Source organism: Coturnix japonica, chromosome 1, assembly GCF_054131305.1.
Source record: "Coturnix japonica strain WE chromosome 1, WE-NBRP24, whole genome shotgun sequence".
In the NCBI taxonomy this organism is placed as follows: domain Eukaryota; kingdom Metazoa; phylum Chordata; class Aves; order Galliformes; family Phasianidae; genus Coturnix; species Coturnix japonica.
The window spans coordinates 30,882,999-30,907,338 of NC_140663.1; the positions used below are offsets into that span (position 1 = coordinate 30,882,999).

Below are 24,340 nucleotides of genomic sequence, written 5' to 3' on the forward strand. Positions count from 1 at the left end.
TGCACAGGAGTAGAAGAATGTTCTTGATTCACCTGGGTGGGTACTGGCAGAGCAGGAGAAACAAATGGGCAGTGGTAACACCTGGCCTATCTGGCTACAGCCTGAATTCTCTGCTCCATCCTCATCCAAATTTAGAGTCACAGAAACTGGGTGAATGTGTGGCTCACCAAGATGTAGACTGTGACACTAGCAGTGTATCAGTGTATTGTATACTTCTTTCCTTCCTTTTTCTTTTGACTGTTTGAATCTTCCCCTATTCTTCTTCATACTCTATCTCCAAATATCCTTGTGCTTACAGTTCAAGTAAGCCCCCGGTTTGCCTATGTTGGCCTCCATCCTCCAACTCTGTGTGCAGTCAGGGCTACCCTGGAGCACAGCATCACTGGAGCTGCTGGAAGGAGATTCCTGCACGATGCAGCCACCAGTGCAAAACTTCCATCATTTATGAGAGAAATCTTTGCTAAGATGCTTCACAGCAGACTCAGCCTTTTGTTTTATCATAGTCTATTTACTATATGTCAGGTTACATTTTATGCTTCAGGATAAATAGAAATTTCATTGCAGAACTATGGCAAACAAAAACTGGGAAACAGCCCTACCAAAAAACAAAGACTCCATCACACTATCTGTTCACACTACTATGTGTCTATAAAAGGGATGCAGCTGTGTCAGTAGAGAAAACAGGTTCTAGTTTCAGGGTCAGAAAGAAACTGTCACATTCACTCAAGAATGGAATATATTTTAAGTTTTGAAAAACCATCTTATAATGTCACTTCTCACAGATGACAGAGTCCTGGCCTGCAGTAATCACTAAAGACCAAACACATTTCCAAAGGAAAAGGATATTAGCTGCAGCTCCATGTCAATCCCAAAACACTTAGTGAATTTCTGCCAGTTCATAATGTCTCTGGCATTTTGGTCTGGAAAACTTAATTTTCACTCTATGTGAGGACCCCAGTGGGAGCTTTATTATTTTTCTCTCTTATTCTAAAATAAAAAGGGGGTTGAGAAGTCTGTCTGTCACGCGCTCATTTTCCAGGAGTATCTTCTGATGCATATTGGAAGCATGACCCAGCAAAGTGTTATAGGAGCATCTGAATATTTTATGAAGTTCAGAGCAGCTTTATCCCTCTTGCCAGAACTACTTCCATTCTCCAGGTGTTCAGTCATTTTTGTTGGCTGGGTGGTTTTATTTGTTTGGGTTTTTTTTTTTTTTAATGCTGAAAGCTTCTCATGGGGAAAAGTGCTTATTTTCATTCTATCCCAGTGGATTTTTAATCCTCCTGACCACTATTTTCATTGCTGCTTGACAGCATCTATCAACAAGATCTTTGTCACTTTTCTCATCTTTTCTGTCATTCACAAAACCTTCATATCAGAACGCCTTACACAACAACATAAGGGTTGTAGTCTGTCATTTTTTACCCCAAAATTTAGTAGTTACAAGATGAGTGAGAAAACTGTGAACTTGTATGCTGTAATGCTGGATTCCTAGTGTTTCTCCTCCACTCCTGCCCCATTCCTTCTTTGCAAATCCACCTTGGTACCCATACTTTTCCAATAGGAATACCTATTAGGAATGACTGTTGGAAGAAATTAGAAGAAGGAAAATTAGTGAGAAGATAACCTTTGCATTCATTAGTTAGAGATGAACACTTGCACTTAAGTAATATTTAGCTGTAATCCCAGTGTTTCCATTGTTCCTGTAAGACTACCTGAAGAATGCTGCATGAAATTCTTTACCAGGAAAGTACAAAAAAGTTGGAGGAGAAGTAACATAAAAGGGTTAGTGCACAACAGTGATTTACTTATGAAGGAAGATTAATAGCTAAACTCAGGAGCCCAGCTGAAGGAAAATAAATTGGAAAAGCTCTCGAAGGACCCTGTGGAAACTGGCTCAGACCTCAGACCATGAAAGTCCTCACTCATTTTTATTTAGTCCTCCTCCAAGAAAAGTTCCAGTTAAAAATTAAGCAGCAGGAAAGTGGCCACAAATATTTTCCAGATCTCAGTATCAAACAAGGCTTTTACTTAGTTGATGTGAGCAGAGGCCTTTGGTGGCATACAGCTGGAAAGCGGAACTGTGTGTAGGTAAATGGCTTATCTTGGGAAGCTTTAGTTGTTACCTCTAAACTAGAAAAGATAACATCTGGTCCTGAAGATAAACTGTGAGAAGGGAGGGGAACACACGCAGGACCTGGGCATCTTCTGGAATGGTGCTTGTTTGTACAGAGCTAAACAAGCCAGAATGCACACAGCTGAGTGGTGTTAGTGATGGCACAGCTCTGCTTCAGCTGCTGCTCTCACACTGGTTAACTTGCACATACAAATATAAACAGAATCCAGTAGGACATCCCACCAGTCACGCAGTCACAGTGCTGGCAGGAGGGTGTCTCTTCTGTTTAGGAAAATAGAAAACACCTCTAAGTGCTGAATATCCAAAGTCTTTAGTGAAATCCCAAAGGAAACATGCCCTCCATTCATTTTTCACTGTTATCAGACAAATAAAAACACTGTAGCTCTGTATGTTATGAAAGTGAGTGATCAGTCTTGGGTTCTGTTGCAAAAACAAACAAGCAAACAAAACAAACCAACCCAGGTTTCTGCAATTCACAAACCATTTCTCCTCCAAACCAATCATCGTGACAGGACCCCCAAGAAAAAAAGCTAAACAAATTATTATCCCATGGTTATTATTACGGCCGACTTTCATTACAAGCTGCACTGGGGGATTTCAGGAATTCCATAGGAAAGCTGTTCTTTCATTCTCAGTAATGTTTTTGGGGTTTTTTTTTGCTTTTTCCTTTTCCTTCTGTTTTTCTTCAGCTTTCTCATTAATGGAACACACTGGGATAAAGTGGATTTTTTGAAATAGGCTACCAAGATGCAGCTGTTTGAGAAACAGCGCTGCAAAGTATCATCCACAACAAACCGCTGTTAAAGGAGGTTTTATCTGTTCCTGGAGAACTGTAGAACAGTTTCAGAACTCTCTCATGAGAGATACAAAGCATGGCGTGGTACTGTAAGCGTGGCATGGAGTCTGTTGAATGAATGTAGTATATTCAAGCAAAATGCCAGATGTGAAGAGAATTCACATGAGAAACTCTGTTAATTAGCAGCTTCAATTTATCTGCAGAAAGCTTACAGCCACTTCCCACTTGCTACCATCCTCCAGAAGCTCCTGCATGTTGGCATCTGTTTAAGGGAGCCCCATGTCCCAAAATCACCACCCTACAGTTAGATCATGAAAATAGTAGCTGACAACTTCTGGGATTCATGTTGTCTTCCAGGGAGCTCATTACTAAAAGTATGGATGACTCAGTGTTGGTTGAACACTTGAATCAGCATCTCAAAAGGCAGCTGCTCCACTGTCTGTAATTGCCCTTCCCCAAAAAATATTGCTGTAGGGATATTTTCTCTATGGCATTCTGAAAAAATCATGGGGATAAAATGAAACCCTTCCATCCCAAGAGAAATGAAAGTTCAAACCTCTCTGTGCTCCTCCTCCCTCCTACTTCCATGTACGTCATTCTTTCATGTGAAGTCTTGCAGATGTTCCTGGATGGTAAACACTTAGCAAGTCTTCTCACTTGATTCCAGACACTGGCATTAGCAAAAACATTCAGTACACATTCCATCAGCTAAATAGAACCTTAGAAACCTAAGTCAGAGAGGCAGAAAAACCTCCTCAGACTATTAGTCAACACAGTCAGTGGCTTCCAGTGAGTGATTTAGCTCACGCTATATCAAGTGTCAGGGCTCAACTCAGTTACCTGTAGTTAGGTGCCTAATCATGTCTTAGTGTGCTTAGAGGGTTTCCAGGTTGGGTTGGCAAACAAAATACAAAGACTAAGGAAAGCCTATGGCTTTTGGAATCAGCATGCAGATGTGAGCTGGGGTTCCCTGGGAACTTCAAGCAGGAGGAGGACTGACTTCTTACACAGTCTGATAGTGACAGGACATGGGGTACGGCTCCAAACTATAAGAGGAGAGATTTAGGTTAGATGTCAGGAATACATTTTTCATTCAGAGGGTGGTGACACACTGGAATAGGTTGCACAGAGAGGTTAACAGATGCCCCGTATTTGCAAGCATTTAAAGCCTGGTTGGATGGGGCCCTGGGCAGCCTGATCCAGTGACTGGCAACCCTGCCTATGGCAAGGGGGCTTGGACTACACTCCAACCTAAGCCATTATATGATTCTATGTAAATTATTTAAATGACACCTACCAGAATGTTCTGAAAATCATTTTCAGAGTGGATTTTCATGTATCTGTTCAAAGGATGAGGATTTATAAGTGCATTCTTTTGATTAAGGGAGAACTTGCTACTGTGTATCAAGACATGAAGTAGGAAGGGGCAGCACAATGGTCTCTCCTTGTTCATTGTGGCTGTTTCCTTTTGGGGGCTTTGGATTTTTTCCTGCTGAATGCAGCAATATTGAGTTCAAATATATAAATAGATCTTTCCCCATGGACGGAAGAGTAATAACCTCTTTAGTGTCATGTCAGATTATGCTCTGAGAGTCATGAATTATCATGGCAGTGATATTACAGTGCATTAGGAGGTAAAATCATAGGGCTGTCAAAGCATGCTTTCCCTTTACTATACATTCTTGGCTTTTGGAGTAGAATTTAAAGTGAGACATGATGGAGGGAAAGCCAGACTCAAAGCTGATCTAAGATTTCAAAGTATTTTTCAAACTATGATTTAAAGCCTTCACGACAGAGTAATTTTTGACTGAATTTCCTGGTCTAACATTCACCTGTTTTTTATTGCCAAACGCACATACATGTTGTAAATGTCTACATCTATACAACTGCTCATCTATTTTTATATTTTTCAGTCTTATAATATGACTTTCTGGAGTGAAATCCTTCTTGTACCATTGAGTTCATAAAATAAAGGATTTAATTTAGTTTCTGTTTCTTACTGCATGGGTAGCAGTATTGAGTAAGGGGAGGAACAAGAATCAAGCAGATGTGAACCTTAAGCTTGGTTTCACCACGTAGATGAACAAAATCATTTTGTCCCAGTTCTTCCAAAGGATCCTCTAATTCTCAGTGCTTTACAAAATTGATTTTATTTCACCTAAGCAGCAACTAGTTACAGTTTCAAAGATCAAGGCTGACATATCAGAGGCTGGGTAATGGTATTTCCATTAGTCAGGGCACTCAGACACGCAGTTTCACTTTCACAAACACAGACCTTAATGTTGTTTTTTCACAGGAAAGAAGCATTTTAAACCACCAGCACCAATGTCTCACTGCATAACACTGCTAAGAACTTCCCTTAGCTCATGCTTAGAACTGTCCAAATGAACTTGAATGTCACTGTCCCTTCTTCTGACCCCCTTCCATAGGTCACTCGTTCTCAGCTTGCCACATAATAGAGTTATTTCATTACCTGCGAATTCAGGTTGGAAGAAGAATGCTACTGTTTGAAGTTGACCTGGACAGGAACTGGAAAGGACTATTTCAAGACAACTTCTGCACAACTTGCTGCTGGTTTTCTAAATCTTAAGTGGTGTTTAAAGATCTCATTCTTTTCTTATATATCACTTGGCAAAGTAACATAGGCAGCCTTTCCACAAATGGGGAAGAGGCGGAGAACCACAGAGGGATGGCGTGTGATGGAGCTTAAGGCCCCTCTGTTTTGTATGAAGGAAGAAAGCGAGGAGCTTGTTGGCTGGCTGTGCTCGTTCCAAACCACTGTATTAAGCAAACTCAATTTAACTCTTTGATGAAAATGCCCATTCACTGAAAGACGTGAGCAGGTCTTTCACTGAAAGAAGTGAGACGACTGGGGGCATGCACACTCCGCACCGCCCGCCTTCCCCGCCCCGTTCCTCTCCCCGGCTCGACATGGCCGTCACGGGCCGCGGGGCAGCGGCGGAGCTGTGGGGGGTGCTGCTGCCGCCGCAGCGGGCGGCCGAGGGCTCGGAGGACGAAGAGGACGAAGAGGTCGAGGAGGAGCCTCACTTGGAGGAGGCTGCGCTGCTGGACGCTAACGGGAGGGAGATGGCGGCCGCCCTGCCCCCGCGACGAGCCGGTGAGGGGAGGCGGGAGCGCGGGGCTGCCGGTCCGGTCCGCTGCGCTGCCCTGGGCCGGGCCTTGCTGTGGCATGGCGGCTGCGTTGGGCCGGGATTTGTCGTTATAGTTAATGTAGAATCCCTCAGTTTTCTGTTTTCGTACTAAGGAAAGCGAAAGCAATGCAAAGCATGCGGTGGATCTCGCGCGAGTAGAAGGGGACCTTCTCGTGTGGGCCTGTGCTGCACTTAACAGCCAATTAATTAATTACCATGGAAGAGTGATGATGGTGGAATCGTTTTGAGTCAGAAAGGACCCTAAAAGGCCACCAACCACCCTGCAGTGAGCAGGAACACCTGCACTCCATGGCATGCCCACAGCCCCCTGAGCCACTCCTTCCTGTTAGATATTTTTTATCCCTAAACTGCATGAAATGTTGCCAAATTCTTCTGAATAACACGAGGGATTATAAGTGTAAAAGCTGTCGTAGAATTGAGATCTGTTGCTGCAGTTGAGTGAAGAAGGGCTCATGCTGAATGTCGGTGCTGGTGACAGTGCTGGATCACCACACCAAGACCGAGGGAGTGAGGGTGGAAGGAGGAGCACACCAAGTTGGTTGGTTCACATGCAGGAAGTATTTGGCAGACAAATGCATGCAAAGAACATGCAGGCACCGTCATATGTAGAATCAAAGAGTCATAGAATTACCGAGGTTGAAAAAGACCTCCAAGATCACCCCATCCAACTGTCCACCTACCACCAATATTTCACACTAAACTGTGTCCCTCAGTAAAACGTCTAAAGGTTTCTTGAACACCTCCAGGGCCATTGATTTCACCACCTCCCTGAGCAGCCCATTCCAGCACCTAACTACTCTTTCAGATAAGAAGTGTGTGCTAATATCCAACATGAATCTCCCTTGGCACAACTTGAGGCCATTCCCTTTAGTCCTATTGCTGTACAGTGCTTTATGACAAGCTTGTCCAGAATTTCACACTATCTTGACTTATGTGGTACAAAGTAGATGTTAAACTATATGTTAGCATATTTTATTTTTTACAACTAGCAGTAATGGGATTTATTTCTCTTCTTAATGTTTCAGTTGTTATACAAGAGAGCTCCAAAAAGGAGTATGAAGTAGTTGGACGCTTTCCATTAGTTGGCCCCTGGTGGACAGTTAATGTTAAAGTTAAAAAAGGGGGGTCCAAGTACTTTGTTCAAGGATATCCATCCTATTTTCTTCGGACCAATATAGAAGACAACAACCGAGAAGTCTTCTCGCTCTTTCTTAAGGAATGCAGAGTTCCAGAGCATTTTAAGCAGCTGTTTTTTGCTTGGCTTCCTGCAAAGTCTACACTAAGTTTTGGAAATCTTGAAGAAAAACTAAAACAATTCCAAGTTTCACACTTACCGGCAGGGAAGAAACAAGGAGACACTAAGGATTTTGATATCTTATACCATGTTTGGAAATCAGGTGGGTATATCATGTGATATTTTGAGAGTTTTATAAGCTAATGGGTGAATTGGAACTCCTCCCATCAGAAGGCTGATGTGGCTGGGGAGCAAAGTGAGGAAACACTGGACTGTTTCCACATGGAGATATTTCAGGCCTACTGAGGATCCTGGTGGGCAAGATGTTGTTGTGAGTGTATGAGTGTTAGTGACTGAATCAGTAGCATGCATCTCAAACAGGCATCCGTTCTGTCTCCACTGATGTTGTGATTCAACTTAAGTGTTCTGGCTGTGCACATAAAATACTCAAACAACTAACAGGCATTATTTTTTCTCTATATTTGGCCAACAGAAACAGCTACTGCCCCACCCCATAGGTCATATTGCTACCACTGTGGTTCATTCTTCAAGCTGTGAACTGGTAGCTTAAGTTTGGGGTCACTGAGAAAACTGTTCCCCACTGGCTTTCCTAAGTTTCTGTGCTGATCTGATGTTACAGATTTAGAAGCCTGCTTTCTTGTGCTGGATTTTAAACATTCTTCTGTACACGTATATGACAATTGCCCAATGAGTTCTCAACTGACTTTCTTCAAAGAGTGAGAAACTGCAAGAAATCAGGGATGCTTTGGGTGTACGGGAGGCAGAAGGATAAAAGCCAGAGTCGGTTTAAATAATTTTTGCAAAGATTTTTGCATATTGCTTCAGATTTATGGTTTATGGTGTCTACAGTTGCAGGGAAGGCAGTGTTGGTAGCCCTGACTCACCCGATGATACTGGAATTCTTGCCTACTCTTCTGCCACGCCATTTCTGCGCTCTTTTGGATACGGCGTGCTGGAAAAGAAAGGCTGAAAATGATGATACGGATGGTGAGATGGTACATTCTGAAGATGAGATACTAACAAAGTTGGATGAGATATTAAAAAATGAGCCATGGAAACTCGGATTCAGCAGGGTGAGTAATGTTAAGAAGAGTAAAAAACGAGGTGTTTGTTACATTTCATCTTCCTTAGAATACAATAACCTCTTGATGACGTTCAGTTTATTAGCTGGGCATTTCTGGGAGGTAAGCTTAGTTCATTTTGAACTGCATGATTTACTGCACTCAGTTTGAGCAATTTTTTTCCCCTGTTGTTCTGTAGTTAATCAATCTGAAAAGATTTTAAAATTGGTCGTGTTGCAGTGTTTTGCTTAGTCGTTCCAATACAAAATAGAAGATTAAAGACTAGAGGTAACCAGGCAGAAAGCAAGAACTTTTAAAATAAGAACTGTTTAAAATTCACAAATCTGCTTTCCAGGTTTATGCCAGCAAGTGGAGTTTTTCTGTTCTTAATGCATAGAACAAGACCATGCTTTCATAGCAAGGTAGATAAGTTACGCCATAAGAGGTTATCTGGTCTAGTGGTATTCTTCTTTTTAATATTATGGGACTTGTAGTCACCTCTCACCATCTTGGTTTCCTTTACTGACACCAACTACACTTGCTGTGCGACTTTGCTGCTGCACCTCACTTTGTGCACCTCTACTTTAGTTGTGAACTAAAGCTGAATAGTTAAGAAATGTGACTCGTTAATCTCTGCTTCAGCCCCCCAGTGCTTTTACTGACATTTGTTCTGATTTGTCTCTAGAAACCTCCAGTTTCAGAGACTCAGCTGCCTATCCAGTTTATTTCAATGTGCTGCATCCTTTCCACCAAAAAGGTTTTACTGGTGCCTACTTTGAATACTTTGCAAATTTCATATACTCAGAGGAATGTTAATCAGCAAGTGTGAATACAGTATATCTGGAATAAATGTTTGCTTTGATTCTTTCTGGGGTGAAGATTACCTACAGGGAACTGAAACTTTCTTACTGTGAGGCAACGTGGGACGCCTTCCGTCAGTGTGAACACCTCCTTCGGAAGATCCCTGACTTGCAGAAGAATGCTTTGATTCTGTATAATAAACTCAAGAAACACTGCAGAGAAATGGGACACACTTACGAGGATCAGGATGAATTAACTCGTTTTGTATCTGAAGATATGTCCATTGAGGATGCTTGGCAATCTCTGGAATTTCTGAAAGATGAGAATATAGTGATTAGGGAGAAGACACTGGTGTTTCTGCCTCATCTATACAAATCTGAAAAAGATATTGCCATGTACATAGGTGATCTCCTGTCAAAATGCCCGTGGCAACTAGATGTTGATGTGAGAAAGATACTTAACGCTTCTGAGATGTCAAGAGAAGTTGTAGACAGTAAAACTAATGGTATCCAGGCTGATGAAGTGGAACATCTGAAGGAAGATAACCCAGACAATCATCACTGTGAAAATCAGCTTCCTGAAAGGGAAGTGGCGTCTACGTCTGGTACCCAAAGTAAAGCAGAGGTAGACCCAGATCAGGTGATTGCTCTTGAAAAGATTTGTTCTAATCCTGTCACGATCATAAGTGGGAAAGGAGGCTGTGGGAAGAGTACAATCGTTAGCTGCCTTTTTCGGCACTTAAAGCAGATAGAAAAAGAAGTGGAAGCTGCTTCCAAGGACTTTGAAGAAGACCTGGATGTGTCTGAGGAATGGGATACTTTTGATCATCATTGGGAGTCAGAGAACGCTTGCACAAAAAATCCATTGAATGTTCTATTTACTGCACCCACAGGGAAGGCAGCGAGTCTTCTGAGTGAGAAAACCAAGCTTCCTGCATACACTCTGCATCAGGTGAGGAGCTTTTCCTCTTATTTTAGCGGTGTCTCAAAAGACCCTTTGACACTGTTGGTTCTTGTTTTGGAAGAAAGCTTTTTACTGAAGAGTTTCCTGAAGAGTTTTTAGCTATTAGTGATAATTCTTACAAACAGCTGGTCAGCTCCTTGTTTTTTCATACAGTTTGATAGTCGATTTCAAATATAAGAACAGGGACCTCCTTAGCTGGCAAAGCTGTTTCCCAATTGCATTCCTACTAATACCTTCACATATGTGAGGAGATGAGTAGCCTGGGGTTGGATGGTGAGATGAATTTTATTTACACCTTTTTCCTACCCACAGATATGTACTGTAGAACTTGATTTTTATTTTATAGGAAACCAACTGTTTATTAATAAATTTAAGTCTCAGTTGTCCAAAGTCACAAAAGGTACCAAAAACTTGATTTCAGAACTGAAGATAACAGCTCTCAATACAAGATTAGAATGTCTTGTATTGTAGATCACACTACGGCTATCTTTATAAGACAGTTCTCAGCTGATTAGTGCCAGAGCATGATTTATTTCAATTTGTTTCTAGATCGTCTATAGTTTTAAATCATGGAGGCAGACTGCAAAAGAAGTGCCATGGAAGTTTTCTACTGTGACAGTTCTGATTGTGGATGAAGGAAGCTTGGTGTCTGTACACATTCTTAGCTTAGTTTTAAAACTGTTATGTGAGCATGCTCAGCTTGCCAAACTTATTATTCTAGGTAAGTGGAAAACGAATCAATTAGGAATAGACAATAATGTACAAAATATAGTACAAATATCAGAGCTACAACTAATCTCGCTGACTCTTTAAAAGCCCAGGGGGTTACACTGTTCTCTCCTTGGCTATTTCTGCTCATGCATGAAGCCAAGTTAGAACAGTCAGACTCCAGCAGTTTTCTGACTCAACTGCCAGTATGAAAGGATCAGTGTCTCTCTTATCTATTTAGCAGTGTCTTGTCTGATTCTGAAAGTACTGTGATTTCCATGTGGTGGCTTATCACACCTTGCAACGGGGTGCAAGAATTGTAAAGAATGTAAAGAATTCAAAGAAGATAGTAGGAATCAAATATCAGGACACAGATTCCATAGGGTCCTTAATGCTAGCACTGATTTGTTTTGGTTCAGAAGGAAACCAAGTATAAGATGACAATTTTCTTCTTTCTTACACTGATTTTTTTTTGGTGGGGTTTTTTCCTGTTGGCTGTTTGTTATTTTTTGTAGATGTTCTGTTGTTTCTCCTCACAAATTCTAATTCACATTCTGTTCAGGTGATACTAGACAGCTACCAAGCATAGACCCTGGCAACATGTTGGCTGATATCTTTAGTAGTCTAAAATCAAGAGGACTTTCTGTGGAACTGCGAACAAATCACAGAGCTGAATCACAGCTCATTGTGGATAATGCAACAAGGTAAGGATTTCCTTATGGGTGTAAGAAACTTTCTCATAGTAGACTTGATCCTTTACCCCGCACTCAGGTGCCTCAGGAATCTGTAGCACTGCTTCTGTTACAGTTTCTTATTCAAAATTAGTATGTATATCCTTTATGTGCTGCATGTCTTAGGATTTATTGCATGTCATTGTGCATTGTATGGCATATAAGCAAAAGTTTATAATTGATGAACTTCAGGCCAGTGGAATACTTTAACCAGAAGTAATATTTCTTTTCTGTTTTCCCTCCTTGCTGTGGTCCAGAATCTCTCTCCGGAAGCTTCCTGAATTTGATGAGGTGCTGAAATTTTCTGGTTGGAATAAAGAGCTGTCAATGCCAAGCCCTGAGAAGAAATTCATTTTTATTGCTCTGCCTTCTGATGGGGCTTCTGATAGTACGTGTGCATTCGTGATCTTGTCTTTCCCTTCGGTAAAACATAGACTGTTAGGCTGGAATTAAAGTTTTTGGGAGATTTTAGTCTTGTTTAGTTTTGTGTATGGTATAAATGCTAGTTTCATACCTGGAATTTTGCCTTCTGTAAGTGCACATGGCAAAACTCACAGGTGCAAAGGCTGTGCTGTGGAGTTCCAGCTCACCAGTTGAGTTTCAAATTGGATGTGATACAGCTTCCACCATTGACCCTTACTGGATTAGTAGGTTGAGGGCCCTCCAATTCATACATGTAAAAAATGTTCAGTTTGCAATTTGGAAAAAAGAATAAATAGTGAGAATCTTATCACCTCTTCTTGCTCTGGTCACTTACGCAGCTAACAGAGTACTAAGCATAAATTTCTGCTGTGAAACTGAAATCTGTAGTGCTCTGGTTGTAAGATGTTCCATCCACACCTCTCTTATGCACTGTATAAAAACCGTATTTTGAGTGAAATACCATCTATGCAGCCACTTACTGGAGATGTAAGAGTTTATCTCTGGTGTTACTCCTGTCTCCCATTTTCCTAGTGGGATAACTGCGTGATGCTTTTTAAAGAGAACATATGTTTGTGTATGTGTAAACACAATTTAAACATCGTGCATTCAAACAAGTAGAAATGGTGCTGAAACAAGAAATGAGCAGAGGCAATTTCATACTGTATTATGTTTTTCTTTCTTAAATTGTTTGTTCTTCATCTTTTATGCCTTCTACATCAGATTTGCAAGCTGCCATAAAGGCTTTACTTAAAGAAGGACCAGGACTGCAGGATGCCACACAGTCACAGTTCATTGCTTTCAGAAGGTAAGAGAACACATAGGCAAACACTGAAAAATCCTTGCTAACAGCCACAATCTAAAGATAACTGAGTGTGTAGAGCTGGAAAGACTGGTGGTAATGTCATAGAAACTGTTAGAAAAGCAGACCGGGTGTCTTTTCTTAAACTTTTGGTTGCCCCCATTCTCTTCATGGAGGGTTTTTCCTATAAGCTTCACATTTTTTTCCTCCACACTTTTTGCTTTTATGTTTGTCACAAGGATGGACATAAGCGGTGACGTTATGCAATGTATCCTATGAGATCCTGGCTGGGATGCTGGCAACAAGGCAGTGTTCTTTTGTTTTTACTCATGAAGTGCGTTTTCTCAGCAATTAAAAACACTACTTGCGGGTTGCCTGTGTGCAAATAAACTGATGGGAGCATTTTAGCCAGTTCACCTGTTGTGAACATCAATAACTCTGAAATTAGTTTTATCTCTCCAGTCTGCATGCATGTGGGAGACTATTAATAATGATTCTTCTGTAACATATTCTTAAGTACTTAATCTGCATTTAAAAATTAAAATTCCAGGTCTTGAGAAAACAAATATATAACATGAGCAAATATTCTACCATTACTACTTTATCTTCAAGTTCTGAATCAATGATTGTTTTCAGTTGAAGGTGGAAGATCGTCACAGCTGAGATGGACTTTCTCCATTGCTTTTTAACTATAACGTTCATGTGGCATTGCATGTAATGGTTTCATGTTTCCTATCCTTTAAGTACATGATAATTTTTCCTTGTTCTTGTTTTGCGTGGTAGGCAGGATTGCGATCTAATCAATGAACTTTGCTGCCAGCACTATTCGAACCATTTAACCAGGTAAGCCACCGCTTGGCAATTTTCACCTTGCCGAATCTCACTCTGTTTTTGTGTCACAACCTAAAAGAAAGTTCTGAAACATTTTAAACATTTTTGTTTGCATCTAGACCTGCTTATTTACGGTAGAGGTTGTTCTGTTTCTTTGATGGGTCTTTTAATTTTCATCGCGGACTTTGAAAAGGGAGAAGATAAATTGTTTGACCTTCGTTTAAATTGTCAATGAATTCCAAGATTTTGAGTTATTGCTAAGTAGATAAAATGGACATTAAAAGAACTCTGAACAAAAGGTTTATTATTTTCCCTGTTGTGTTATTTCTAAATCAATTTTGAAATGTGTTTGGGAGCAGCATTTTGGTGTTTGTTGGGAAGAAGTATGAGAAATGCATTTTAGATGATAGAATCAGAATTACTTGGGTTGGAAAGGACCTCAAAGATCATCAAGTCCAACCATAGGATGTGAGTGGTCTTCACTGTTTTGAATATAAATAAGATTTTTATTCTGGCTCAGGTACAGTGAGGGGAACAAGTAGAAATACTAACCATTGGTGAATGCATATGTAGTAAATATGTCTCACTGTTTCTTTCTCTGGCCTAGAGACCACAAAAGACGACTTTTATTTCAAGTTGATGACAAGATTTCCTGCACGAGAAATACGTACCTCAAGGATCTCTTACCAGATGCTGGTATTGGACGGGATCCTGATAAATGCAGAAATGGAGAAAGCACCCTCAGTACAGGGAATACTGAGGAGGGCAAACGACTGTGCAATGGAGATATATTTTTCATAACACATGTAAGTTGTTGCCGCATGAATGTGTGCAAATAAATAATGGTAACCAATCCAGTCCTTTTTAAGTCCCCAGAACAGTGCAATTTTCACTTGAGAAGTTTAGTCTCTAATAGATACCTGGTTGTTTTGATAAACTGTTGTGAAATGCTACCCTCTTACAAGAAAGAGGCAGATTTGCAATGGAATTGCAAATGTACCTCTGTCATTGTAAAATGCTTTTCAGTTGGTTTCTCTTGTTCAGCACTGCAAGTTCATTTTTTGTCCTCAATTCTATAAATACACATTGTGAATGCATTGTAAATGAAATGCAGTCTTTCTGATGTAGGTAGAAGCAGTCTTAGGTAAAGAATAAGGCTAACGTTGTTGCTGGAGTTCTCTCCAGAAGAAAACTAAGCTGCCAAATAAACACACCAACAGGAAACCCTTATATTTTTCTCCTTGAGTTGAATGAGTTGAGTTGACTTACCAAAAGATCCACTTAAAGCATCAGTATTTGTGCGTGGGAAGCACGGGCTGTGAAGGACTGGTGGAAGAGAGCAAGCTTGTCTCCATTTACGGTAGCAAATGGTTAAGTGGGCTTACTGGTAACATTTCAAATTGTCCTGGGAAAATCTTAGTTTTCTGGGTATTAAAACCATTTATTGGATTGTTTTTGCACTAAACAGGACTCAGGGTAGGCCCTGCAAAGTGTAAGCATTTTCCTTGTATGTGGTCCATGGAGATATTGAACTCTTGGGCTTAGTGTATTCTGAAACTGTTTCATTTGGTTGATGTTGCAGCTTCCTTAGTTTTGGAGAAATACAGACTATAGACACCACACAGAGGTACAGAAGTTGATCAAGGTCATCAGAGGGCTGGAGCACCTCTCCTGTGAGGAAAGGTTGAAAGAGTTGGGCTTGTTTAGCTTGGAGAAGAGAAGGCTCCAGCTGTTTACGAGGGTGGACACTGATAGGACAAGGGGGAATAGTTTTAAACTGAAATGGGGCATTTTTTGTTAGACACTGGGAGGAAGTTTTTCACACAGAGGGTGGTGATGCACTGGAACAGGTTGCCCAAGGAGGCTGTGGATGCCCCATCCCTGGAGGCATTTAAAGCCAGGCTGGATGTGGCTCTGGGCAGCCTGGTCTGGTGGTTGACGACCCTGCACATAGCAGGGGGTTGAAAATCGATGATCATTGTGGTTCTTTGCAACCCAGGCCATTCTGTGATTCTGCAATTCTGTGATCAAACTGTTAATACAAGCTTACCACTGAGTGTTCTTATGTTTTTTCTTTAGGATGTAGAAATTAATAAGCAGCGCCTGTTGACCATCAGCAGCACATATGGCTCCACATACACTGTGAACTATAAGGCTCTGAAGAAGCTCTGTCATATAAAACATGCATGGGCCAGAACTATTCACATATTTCAGGTAAAAAAAAAAACAAAGCTACCAGGTGGTAAAAGTTCCTCATGCTTTTTTTCTTGACAAGGCACTTTATTTTCACTTGAAAGCCTCAAAGCAACTGAAATTCTTTGAATGCAGGATAAGTATCTCCAGGTTCCCCATTGTTGGAAGCTATCCTTTTTATTTTTATATTCCTTGCTGGAGGTGTCCATTTGTTAAAGCATTCTTAAATGTATTTCAGGGTTCTGAGGAAAAAACAGTTGTCTATGTGGTTGGCAATCCAGGCCGTCAGCACTGGCAGCATGTGTACACAGCTGTGACCAGAGGACGCTGCCGTGTCTACGTTATTGCTGAAGAGAGGCATCTCAGGAGAGCAGTCACTAACAATAACTTTCCCAGAAAAACTCGCTTACAGAGGTTTTTGAGAGAGGCAATTGCAAATGCAAACAACTGTCCGACACATCATCTCCTCTGACAAAGAGACAGCCAGGTCAAGAGCCTGGAACTCAGCCTGTTTCTTTAACTCAAGATGTTCCTGACCCACCTGAACCTGGAACTGAGAGGATTCAGCAAGAAGGGTCAGCAGATCTCAATAAAGAGCACGTGGGTCATTCGCAGCAGATAAGTCCATATAAAAGACAACAGAGTCATGCAGAGGAATCAGATAAGGTAAGTATCTCCTTACTTTTTAAAATATTTGAAGTTCAAATGCTGGAAAGCTTGAAACAAACTCTTGTGTTCTCTTTCAATGCTGCAAGTAGTGCGGATACTGTTATGATGGTTTTGCTATTTATAATTTCCAACATGGGCAGAGTCATACGGGGCTAATGGGGAAAAAGAAGTTCTCATCTAATAGCAGTCAGTTTATAGATGGTGTTGCTGACCGCAGTGATCTGTTGGGTAGCTTTATTCTTCCTGCACAGAAGTCAACTGTTAGGAGCTGACGTGCTGTGATATTTATGTACAGTGCCACCACTGAAGTAGGTACATTTCAAGTTGTCAATGATTTCAGTGGATAAAATACATGCTTAGCATGTTTTTAAATTATATTATATATATAATATATATATATATAATATATTTATATTTATATATATATATATATATATATATATATATATATTATATATATATAATATATATATATAATAAAACCTAATAATTTATTAGGTTTTTTTAATCTTCCTGTATCTCATTTCTGGGAGCTGTCATGCGTGAAACCTTTCATTTTTTGAAGCTGGTTTTGGTTACCGTATTTTAGTTCTGGTTCAAACTCTGATAATCTGTTTCTTGCTTTGACAGCCATTAGAAAAAGACACTCCACTTGGGACTGCCAGACTCAGGAGCCTCACTTTGGAGCAAGTCACTCCCAGGAAGCTTTTCAAAAGCTGACATATGTTTAACTGTCCTCTGCAGGGGTACATCAGTTTTGTTTATGGTTTCTGGGAAGGAGAAGCTGGGTATGCAGATGACTTTCAAAAGCCTTCCCGTGATTGCATTTTCCCTTAGGAACGATGCATTTTAAAGCGAGCCTTTTATATTTTCAGTGATCTGTGTTTAGGAGAAGATTCCTTGGTGTTAAGTCATCAGAAATCATTACAGGCTTTTTAGTTTCCTGAAGAAACTCTCAGGATCCAGAAGTTCACTTGAATAACAGGTGGCCATTCTTTTGTTTGAGCACAGCAGCCTCAGCTCTGGGTTTTATCTGTATCTCCTCAAGCTGCAGCACTCATTAGAATCTGTGCTTGTGCCAAAAGCTGCCATTTGCTTTTCAGCCAAAAAATAGCAGTTTGCAAATAGGAATTCAGATTTCTCCAAGGTGGCAGAACTGTGGGCATTAAGCTTTGATGGTTTATGAATTTTAACCTTGTTCAAATGAGAAACAAAAGGTGCATTCGGTGACACAGCTACTTCGTCCCATTTGGGTACTTGAATGCAATGCAAGACTTGCTGCTGCTGCTTTCCATCCGCTAACGGTCTTGTAAACAGAAGTAACATTCCAAGTCAGAGCCCAAATAACAGCACTGCTTCTTTTTCAATGTGCTGCATGGCCCCATCAATTGCAATTGATGCAATTAAATAAGCTGAACATTTACTCAAACTTCAGACAAACTGCATTAAATTCGGATGGTTTGCTTATTACTCTTTCTGTTTTTTTCCCCTGTCAGGAATAAACAAAGCAGCCCAACACCACCTTTCTTAACGCCCTTAAATCACAGTTTATTTCAATTTATACAGCTTTTTTTTTTTTTCCCATACAAATATTTGCAACAGTTTGAATTTCAAAAAAACATACAGAGACGATAAATATCATGCTATTAAAGTATTAAATTTGTACAAAAATACTTTACAGTTTAATACTTATTTGTTACAAATAAAAATACGTATTTAAGTGACTTATGGACTTTTTGTTGTCGTTGTCTTCCCATGATTCAGCGTTGAATGTTCCTCTGACCTTTTGTGGCAGTGCTGCGATATCAATGAGACGGCTGTGTGTGCAGGGCAGGTGAGCTCGTTCATGGATTGGAAACAGCAATAGGGATACAGATAACAGTTTTAAATGACCAGAAACAGCTCCGTGGGGTGATTGCTTGGATGTGGTGACTCTACAAATGTACAAACCCAGTATCTTTATACTCACCAAGAACAATAATTACCAATAACAACTTGAATACTGGAATAAACCAAAGCAGCTGCTGGTGGGCGTATAAAGCAACCGGCAGTATTTTATTGCTTGAGGGGAGTGGAAAGAATCTGTGATGTTTGTAAAAGATATTTACAGTTTTCAATTCTAAAAACGTGTTGTAAGGGGATGTTTATCATAAAGAAAGCTGAGAACAAAGCATTTTAAATGGGACACCGGTCCCCCTCCCAAGAAATGGTTTGGCTTAAAAAGCTCACGTAGAACAGTAGAAGTTGACAGGTTTATGGATCCTTAAAGAACTTTTGTATCAATCTCCCACTGCTATTGTTTTTAAAAGTCAATTCTCTTTTAAAACCTTTCTAATTTGTCTGAATCATAGAATCATAGAATCTGAACGCGTTTCAGTTTTACTCTCGTCGGTAATCCTCTTTCAGAGGTTTTTAATCCCACTAAAAAAAGTCTCTGCTTCAAAAGCCCTGCAGGCTGCAAGACCTGTCGTTAAATACTTCATTGCATAGGGAATAATAACATCTGATCTAATCAAATCTATCACGGTTGTTGGGGAGCAGTGTTCACCACATGCTGCAGCTTCCTACAAGCATTCTGTTCAAACATCTAACCTGTGCTTTGTCTACAGAGCGTGCCCTGCTTGCCAGCGGAATGCAGGTCCCCAAAATGGCAGCGCTGGGCAGGTAACGAGAGCACGGGATGCAGCACAGTGTTCTTCCTCAGCGAGCTGACACTGACTTCCTGCTAAAATGCTTTTAAGAGTCATGTAACCTGGACACCACTGGTAGGAGTTGTTAACACGTTGCTTTTTCCCTCACACAGCTGCTGCTGCTGAAGGGAAAGGACCATTTCTCTTATATCATGTATAAATATCTTTGTGTTTTGAGGAAAAAAAAACAACAACAAAAAAAAAGGCCCTTACATACCATTGTTAATGGTAGATTGTTTAGAATGGAATGACTTAACGAAGAATTAACCTTCTAAAAAAGTGATCATGAATTAATATAAGCCTTGAGACGGATAGACTGACCTCCTGTGCTTTTAGTGCTATGTTGTGTCTGAGCTTATCCTCAGAGAAATCCTAAAGGGATTTAGCACCATAATTGTCTTTCATTACCAAATGTCCCACTAAAATGATTTGCTGCTATAATGTATTTGTGGGATCCCGTGTCTCTGTATTCATGTTACCATGCTCGGTCTGTTGAAGAAAGGCATTATTCTGGTCGCTCCACTCCCCGCTCGCTGAAGGCTGTTGGTCTGAGCTTCCTTTCTGAGACGCCAGTGGGTTCCTGCTGATGACCAGTTCCAGCTTATTGCCAGATTCTGCGATCAGCGGCACAACCAGACAGCAGTCAAAGTCCCTGGTACGAACGTGGTTTACCTGAGCGATCAGAAGATTAATTTTAGGTAGGGGTTTTAGGAAAAGGAGAAGAAAGAAACAGATTCATCCACAAGACTATGAAGGTTGATTGAAATACTCCTGGTATACAACAGCCCGGTACAGGACTACTTCACCACAGCATCTCCCAGTCCAAGCTGGCACTGCATAGATGTGGTGCTCAGTGAGTATTATGCTATTACAGCTCTGGCAATCAGCAGCTTGGATTAAGCACAGAAACAATTTTAAAGTCTCTAACAAGAAGAGTAAAAATTACAGATCTGTTTGTTAATGCCTCAGGAAATTCTAACTTTCCAGTAAACATCTGCATGTTTCCCTTGAAGTTCTGAAATAAATAATTTGCTTCTATAAATGCAACTTCACAGAGAAAATCTGCCCTTAGTTCTACTGCATATAAGCCCAAATCACCATGAGCTGCTGCATTTTCCTACCCAGTGCTCCAAGGGATTTATTTGGTGTGTGGCACAGAGTATTAAGATCTTTCCCTCCCTTTTTCCCATTTCCCCCACATCCTTTCTCAGTAGATACACAAAATAACAGCACTGTTCCCTGCTGAAAATACAATAAGCAACACAGAGCGTTTGCTCTGAAAGTAATGCCTCCTGTTTATATCCATGGAAACTACAGCAGATAAAAAGAGCCCAGTAACACTATTTGATCGAGCAGATTCTCAGCTACAAAATGCTATTTTTCAGTGTAGTGACCACCATTAGCTCTGCATTTTTGCCAGTGATGAACAGCTCTATATTGGTTCAATACACCCTGACAAACTTGCACTCAGTGCTCTTGCTGTTCCTCTGTGAGCATTCATGGGACCCACCTGGCACAAAGTTTGCAATATTCCAACATTGTCACCATAGTTTCCAATGCACTGAAGCCAATACTCAGCTTTGTACGCAGTTCTCTGGTCACAATCCACTGATTTGTGCAGATGAGCTCAACAGGATGCCCTTCATTTCATGGAATGACAGTTGTGCGTGGCCATTCAGAGTGTGGCTTGCTTTTCATGTTGCTGACACCACTGTTGAAACACACCACTCACTGCCTATCTACGCTCACATCCACTGTTGGCTCTCTATAAAAATTCAGCAAGTATTTATGAATGTCAGTGGGTGCCATTTTTTCTACACGGAGGAATTCAACTTCACACCTTTGTTCCATCTGCTCTTCCACGTCAGACACCATTGTGTCAGAATGCCCCTCTGCTGCCATCTGTCGCACAGCAACAACATGTAGCGATACTGGCAGGAAGGTTCAGCCTCTGCTGCCGTACCACCCGCATCTGACTCTGATGTCATGGACCAACATAATGAAACAGGAGGCATTGCTTTCAGAGTAGCCTACATAGATAACAAAGCTGTTCCAATTGAGCGCTAATGGTTTTATGTGGTTTTGTGCCCACACATCTGTGTACACAGATGATACCCGAACACCACACAGTCTGGTTACAAAACTTCTTACAAAATGAACCTTTTATGTCATGCCCACTCACACCAAACCTGAGCTGTGACAAAAACATTACCTGTAGAAGTCTGTCATACGGTTTTAAACCACCCAGATCACCAGGGCCAGCTGGCCGAATGTTTTTAACGTACACTCCTTTTTCCAATAAACCATCTGAGACACTGAACCCAAAGTCTTCTCCATCAGAGTCCTTGTACAAAGTTACCTGTGGAGGTAATTTAACACAATGATATGGTGAGGGAAAAAAGCTGGTCCTCATTTCTACAAGCACTAGGCAGATCTCCTTCCTAGGTTATTTCACATTACAGCGATCACTTACTTACCTACCTCTTGGTACTTCCAGTACTATATGAGAGTTGGTGCCATTTTTACATCATCGTAATTGTCTCAGCATGATGGGAAACAGATCAATTAGCTGCCACCAAGAATCTCAACTCAACTGCAAGGCTGAGAGCTGTTAACAAGACTTAGCATCTCTGTGGTGAAGGCCAATGTGCAGTAACAAAGACTTGGCCTAAACTAAACCCATGTCTTATCTTCCAAAATACCACTGGTACCTTGAGCCCCATCAGCCTTCTCTTTCACCAGGCAATGGTCAACCCTATAACGATCAGTCCCAGCAGTGCTCAGTATAAGAGTTACAATGCAACCTTCTAAGAACATGCAAACACAACTCCTGCAGGAAGGCACTGCAGGAAGGGTATTCTGAAGACAAGCAATTGTGTGATGCCACCATAGATATGTTAGTTAGACAGGCAAGATACAGCCATTCAAAAGTAGAACATGGGTGCTAAGCTTGTTAGGAGAATGAGGTTTTCTATATGTTCAGAGAATTAGTACTGTGAAAATAGTTGTGAGTTCAGTTATTTGCTAGAAAAGGATTCAGAGACTTCCTTGTAGGTGTGTGCCATGTGTAGCTTTTTATTTCTTAGGGTTTTTTGGGATTTTTCTTGCTTTGCTTCTCTCTTACATCGGGCAAGCAGACCTATGCAAGAAAACTGTAGGCCAATGGTGTGGGCTCTGATTGACATGTCAATGCTGATAGAAAGTGTGTGCTGATAGGGACACACAGACAAAATTTTGCTCTTGCTTATATAGTTTATTTCACTTTGGGTTCAAAATACTGCTTCAAATCATATCTTGGCTGATGAAATCACAGCATGGAAAAAAAAGGCACAAATGGTTGCTTTTCTTTTCAAGCTTTCTGCATTTTCCTTGAATTTACTCTGCTTCAGTGAGATATTAAAGGTGCTTTAACCAGGGTGAGAACAGACATTTGGTTGTCATATCACAGCACGTCTAACATGAGCTTGGTCTAAGGTATCCCTAAAAGTGCCGTAAGACTAACAATACAGCAAGATGAAAACCAAAAGCAAAAACCCCAAACCAACCAATACCAATCTCCCCGGGAAAACTAAAGCAGAGAGATCTATTTAATTTATTGGTAGTTGTGTGTGCTTCACGGCAAGGCTAAAAACTAATTAGCACTGCACCAAGACACGAATCCTCTTTTAAATAACCTTTTCTCCATACCATAGCAAATATAGGAGGGCTTCTCTTAACCTCTTCTTAAAGAAGCCTTAAAAAGTAAATGTGGAAACATGATACAAAGCCTGAGGGGAGATGAGATGTGAAACACTGCGCTGTTCTGGAAGAGATGGTACATTTTTTAAAAGGAACTTCCACTCATTCCTTTTTTTTCCCTTCCTTTTCCTTAAGGCACTGGCATTAAGTAGAGCAGGATTCAACCTCGGATGAACAAGCTCTAGACCATATGAAACAGGGGCTCTCTGAAGCCACCCAGGCTGTATTCTTGCCCTAAGTTTGGATCAAACTGCATCTAAACCCATTTCTGAGCAATCTGTCCTGCTTTTTGAAATCTCCAGTGAAGGAGACTCCACAGACTATTAAAGTAATCGCTGCCAGTGCTTCAGCTATTTCCCCCATGCCTAAACTAAATCACCCTTGCTGAAACTTAAGTCTGCTGCTATCCACAGAGAATAAGAAGAGTACTTTATTCTCTCTTTCTTTGCAGCTATGTGAAACAGGGGTTGTTTTTCTATAGAGTATGTTCTGCAGAACAATGCCCTTCCTTCCCTTCAAGACCCCAAATTGGGCAGTCTGTTACAGTCCAGACCTTACCAAAGCCACAGCAGAGCGGACAAGATGTGATTGTGGAAGGGTATGTATCAAAATACTACCTAATTCCTCTGCTTCTTCAGATCTACAGATCATAAAGGAGGTTTTAAAAATGGTTTCCCCCATGGCTATGTTTTTTGACTTCTGACTAACTTAACAGGAACTTGGAAATTAATGAAACCAATAGCTATTTATTCAAGGGATGAGGCTGCAATTGAACATTGCCGTGTCTTTGACAGCTGTCACACTTTTTAGGTGCTACTCATCTGCAGAGAGCACATTACAGGTTATATAATATTGGAGCCACATTTTGGGGCAGCATATATTTCTAAATTAAAATCCTTGAGTAAAATCAGTGCCTGATTTTTATTTAATAACGGGTAAGGGTAAGACCTTCCCACACGGGTTTCTCATCCTCACTTGCCATTAATGCAGCCTGTCTTAAGGGTGTGAGATTGGAGGCAATTCACACAACACTTAAATCACACCTTCTTATTTGCACTTCTCATTGCAACTGTTTGGAAGTTTGGATCTCAATAGAAAATATCTCAGCTCGAGATGATTTGTTGGACTTTTAAATTTGCATCAGAAGCCTAAGGGAAAAAGAAAGCTGAAATGGAAATTTAATGCATATTTCATAAGCAATTAAATAGTTACACATTTTGAACAGAGGTTTACAGGTTTTGAGTTTGTTTCTGTGTCTCTCCTCCCTCTCAGATATACGGGGAAATGTTTCATTTAAATTCATCCATCTTGCACAGATCAGCCATTGAGAGGTTTTAACCACCGGCAATGTTAGGTTAACACTGACGTGCAG

At 40.8% G+C, this 24,340-nt stretch overlaps 2 protein-coding genes across 39 annotated transcripts in view; one reads left to right on the top strand and one right to left on the bottom strand.

Annotated features, from left to right (window-relative positions):
* Positions 1 to 5,244: 5,244 nt before the first annotated feature.
* Positions 5,245 to 18,264, top strand: HELB (DNA helicase B). The gene is given in 14 exon segments (XM_032443434.2): positions 5,245 to 6,051; positions 7,132 to 7,503; positions 8,211 to 8,434; positions 9,302 to 10,174; positions 10,736 to 10,907; positions 11,457 to 11,598; positions 11,883 to 12,013; positions 12,769 to 12,853; positions 13,631 to 13,690; positions 14,286 to 14,484; positions 15,758 to 15,892; positions 16,110 to 16,323; positions 16,326 to 16,537; positions 17,171 to 18,264. Coding segments are annotated over 14 exon segments (3,150 nt in total). The 5' UTR covers positions 5,245 to 5,810; the 3' UTR covers positions 17,261 to 18,264.
* Positions 18,064 to 24,340, bottom strand: part of GRIP1 (glutamate receptor interacting protein 1) — a 278,059-nt gene continuing 271,782 nt past the window's right edge. For 37 of the 38 annotated variants that reach the window (XR_014934087.1, XM_085514711.1, XM_085514690.1 and 34 more), the window contains 2 exons: positions 21,443 to 21,589; positions 18,064 to 19,902 (listed from right to left, as the gene is read on the bottom strand). Coding sequence is in view for 37 of the 38 variants with exons in the window: in XM_085514711.1 (XP_085370837.1) it covers positions 19,666 to 19,902; positions 21,443 to 21,589 (384 nt within the window). In the remaining variant the exon portion in view is untranslated. The remainder of the gene's footprint in view (positions 19,903 to 21,442; positions 21,590 to 24,340) is intronic. The other variant, XM_015856409.3, reaches the window with a different exon arrangement.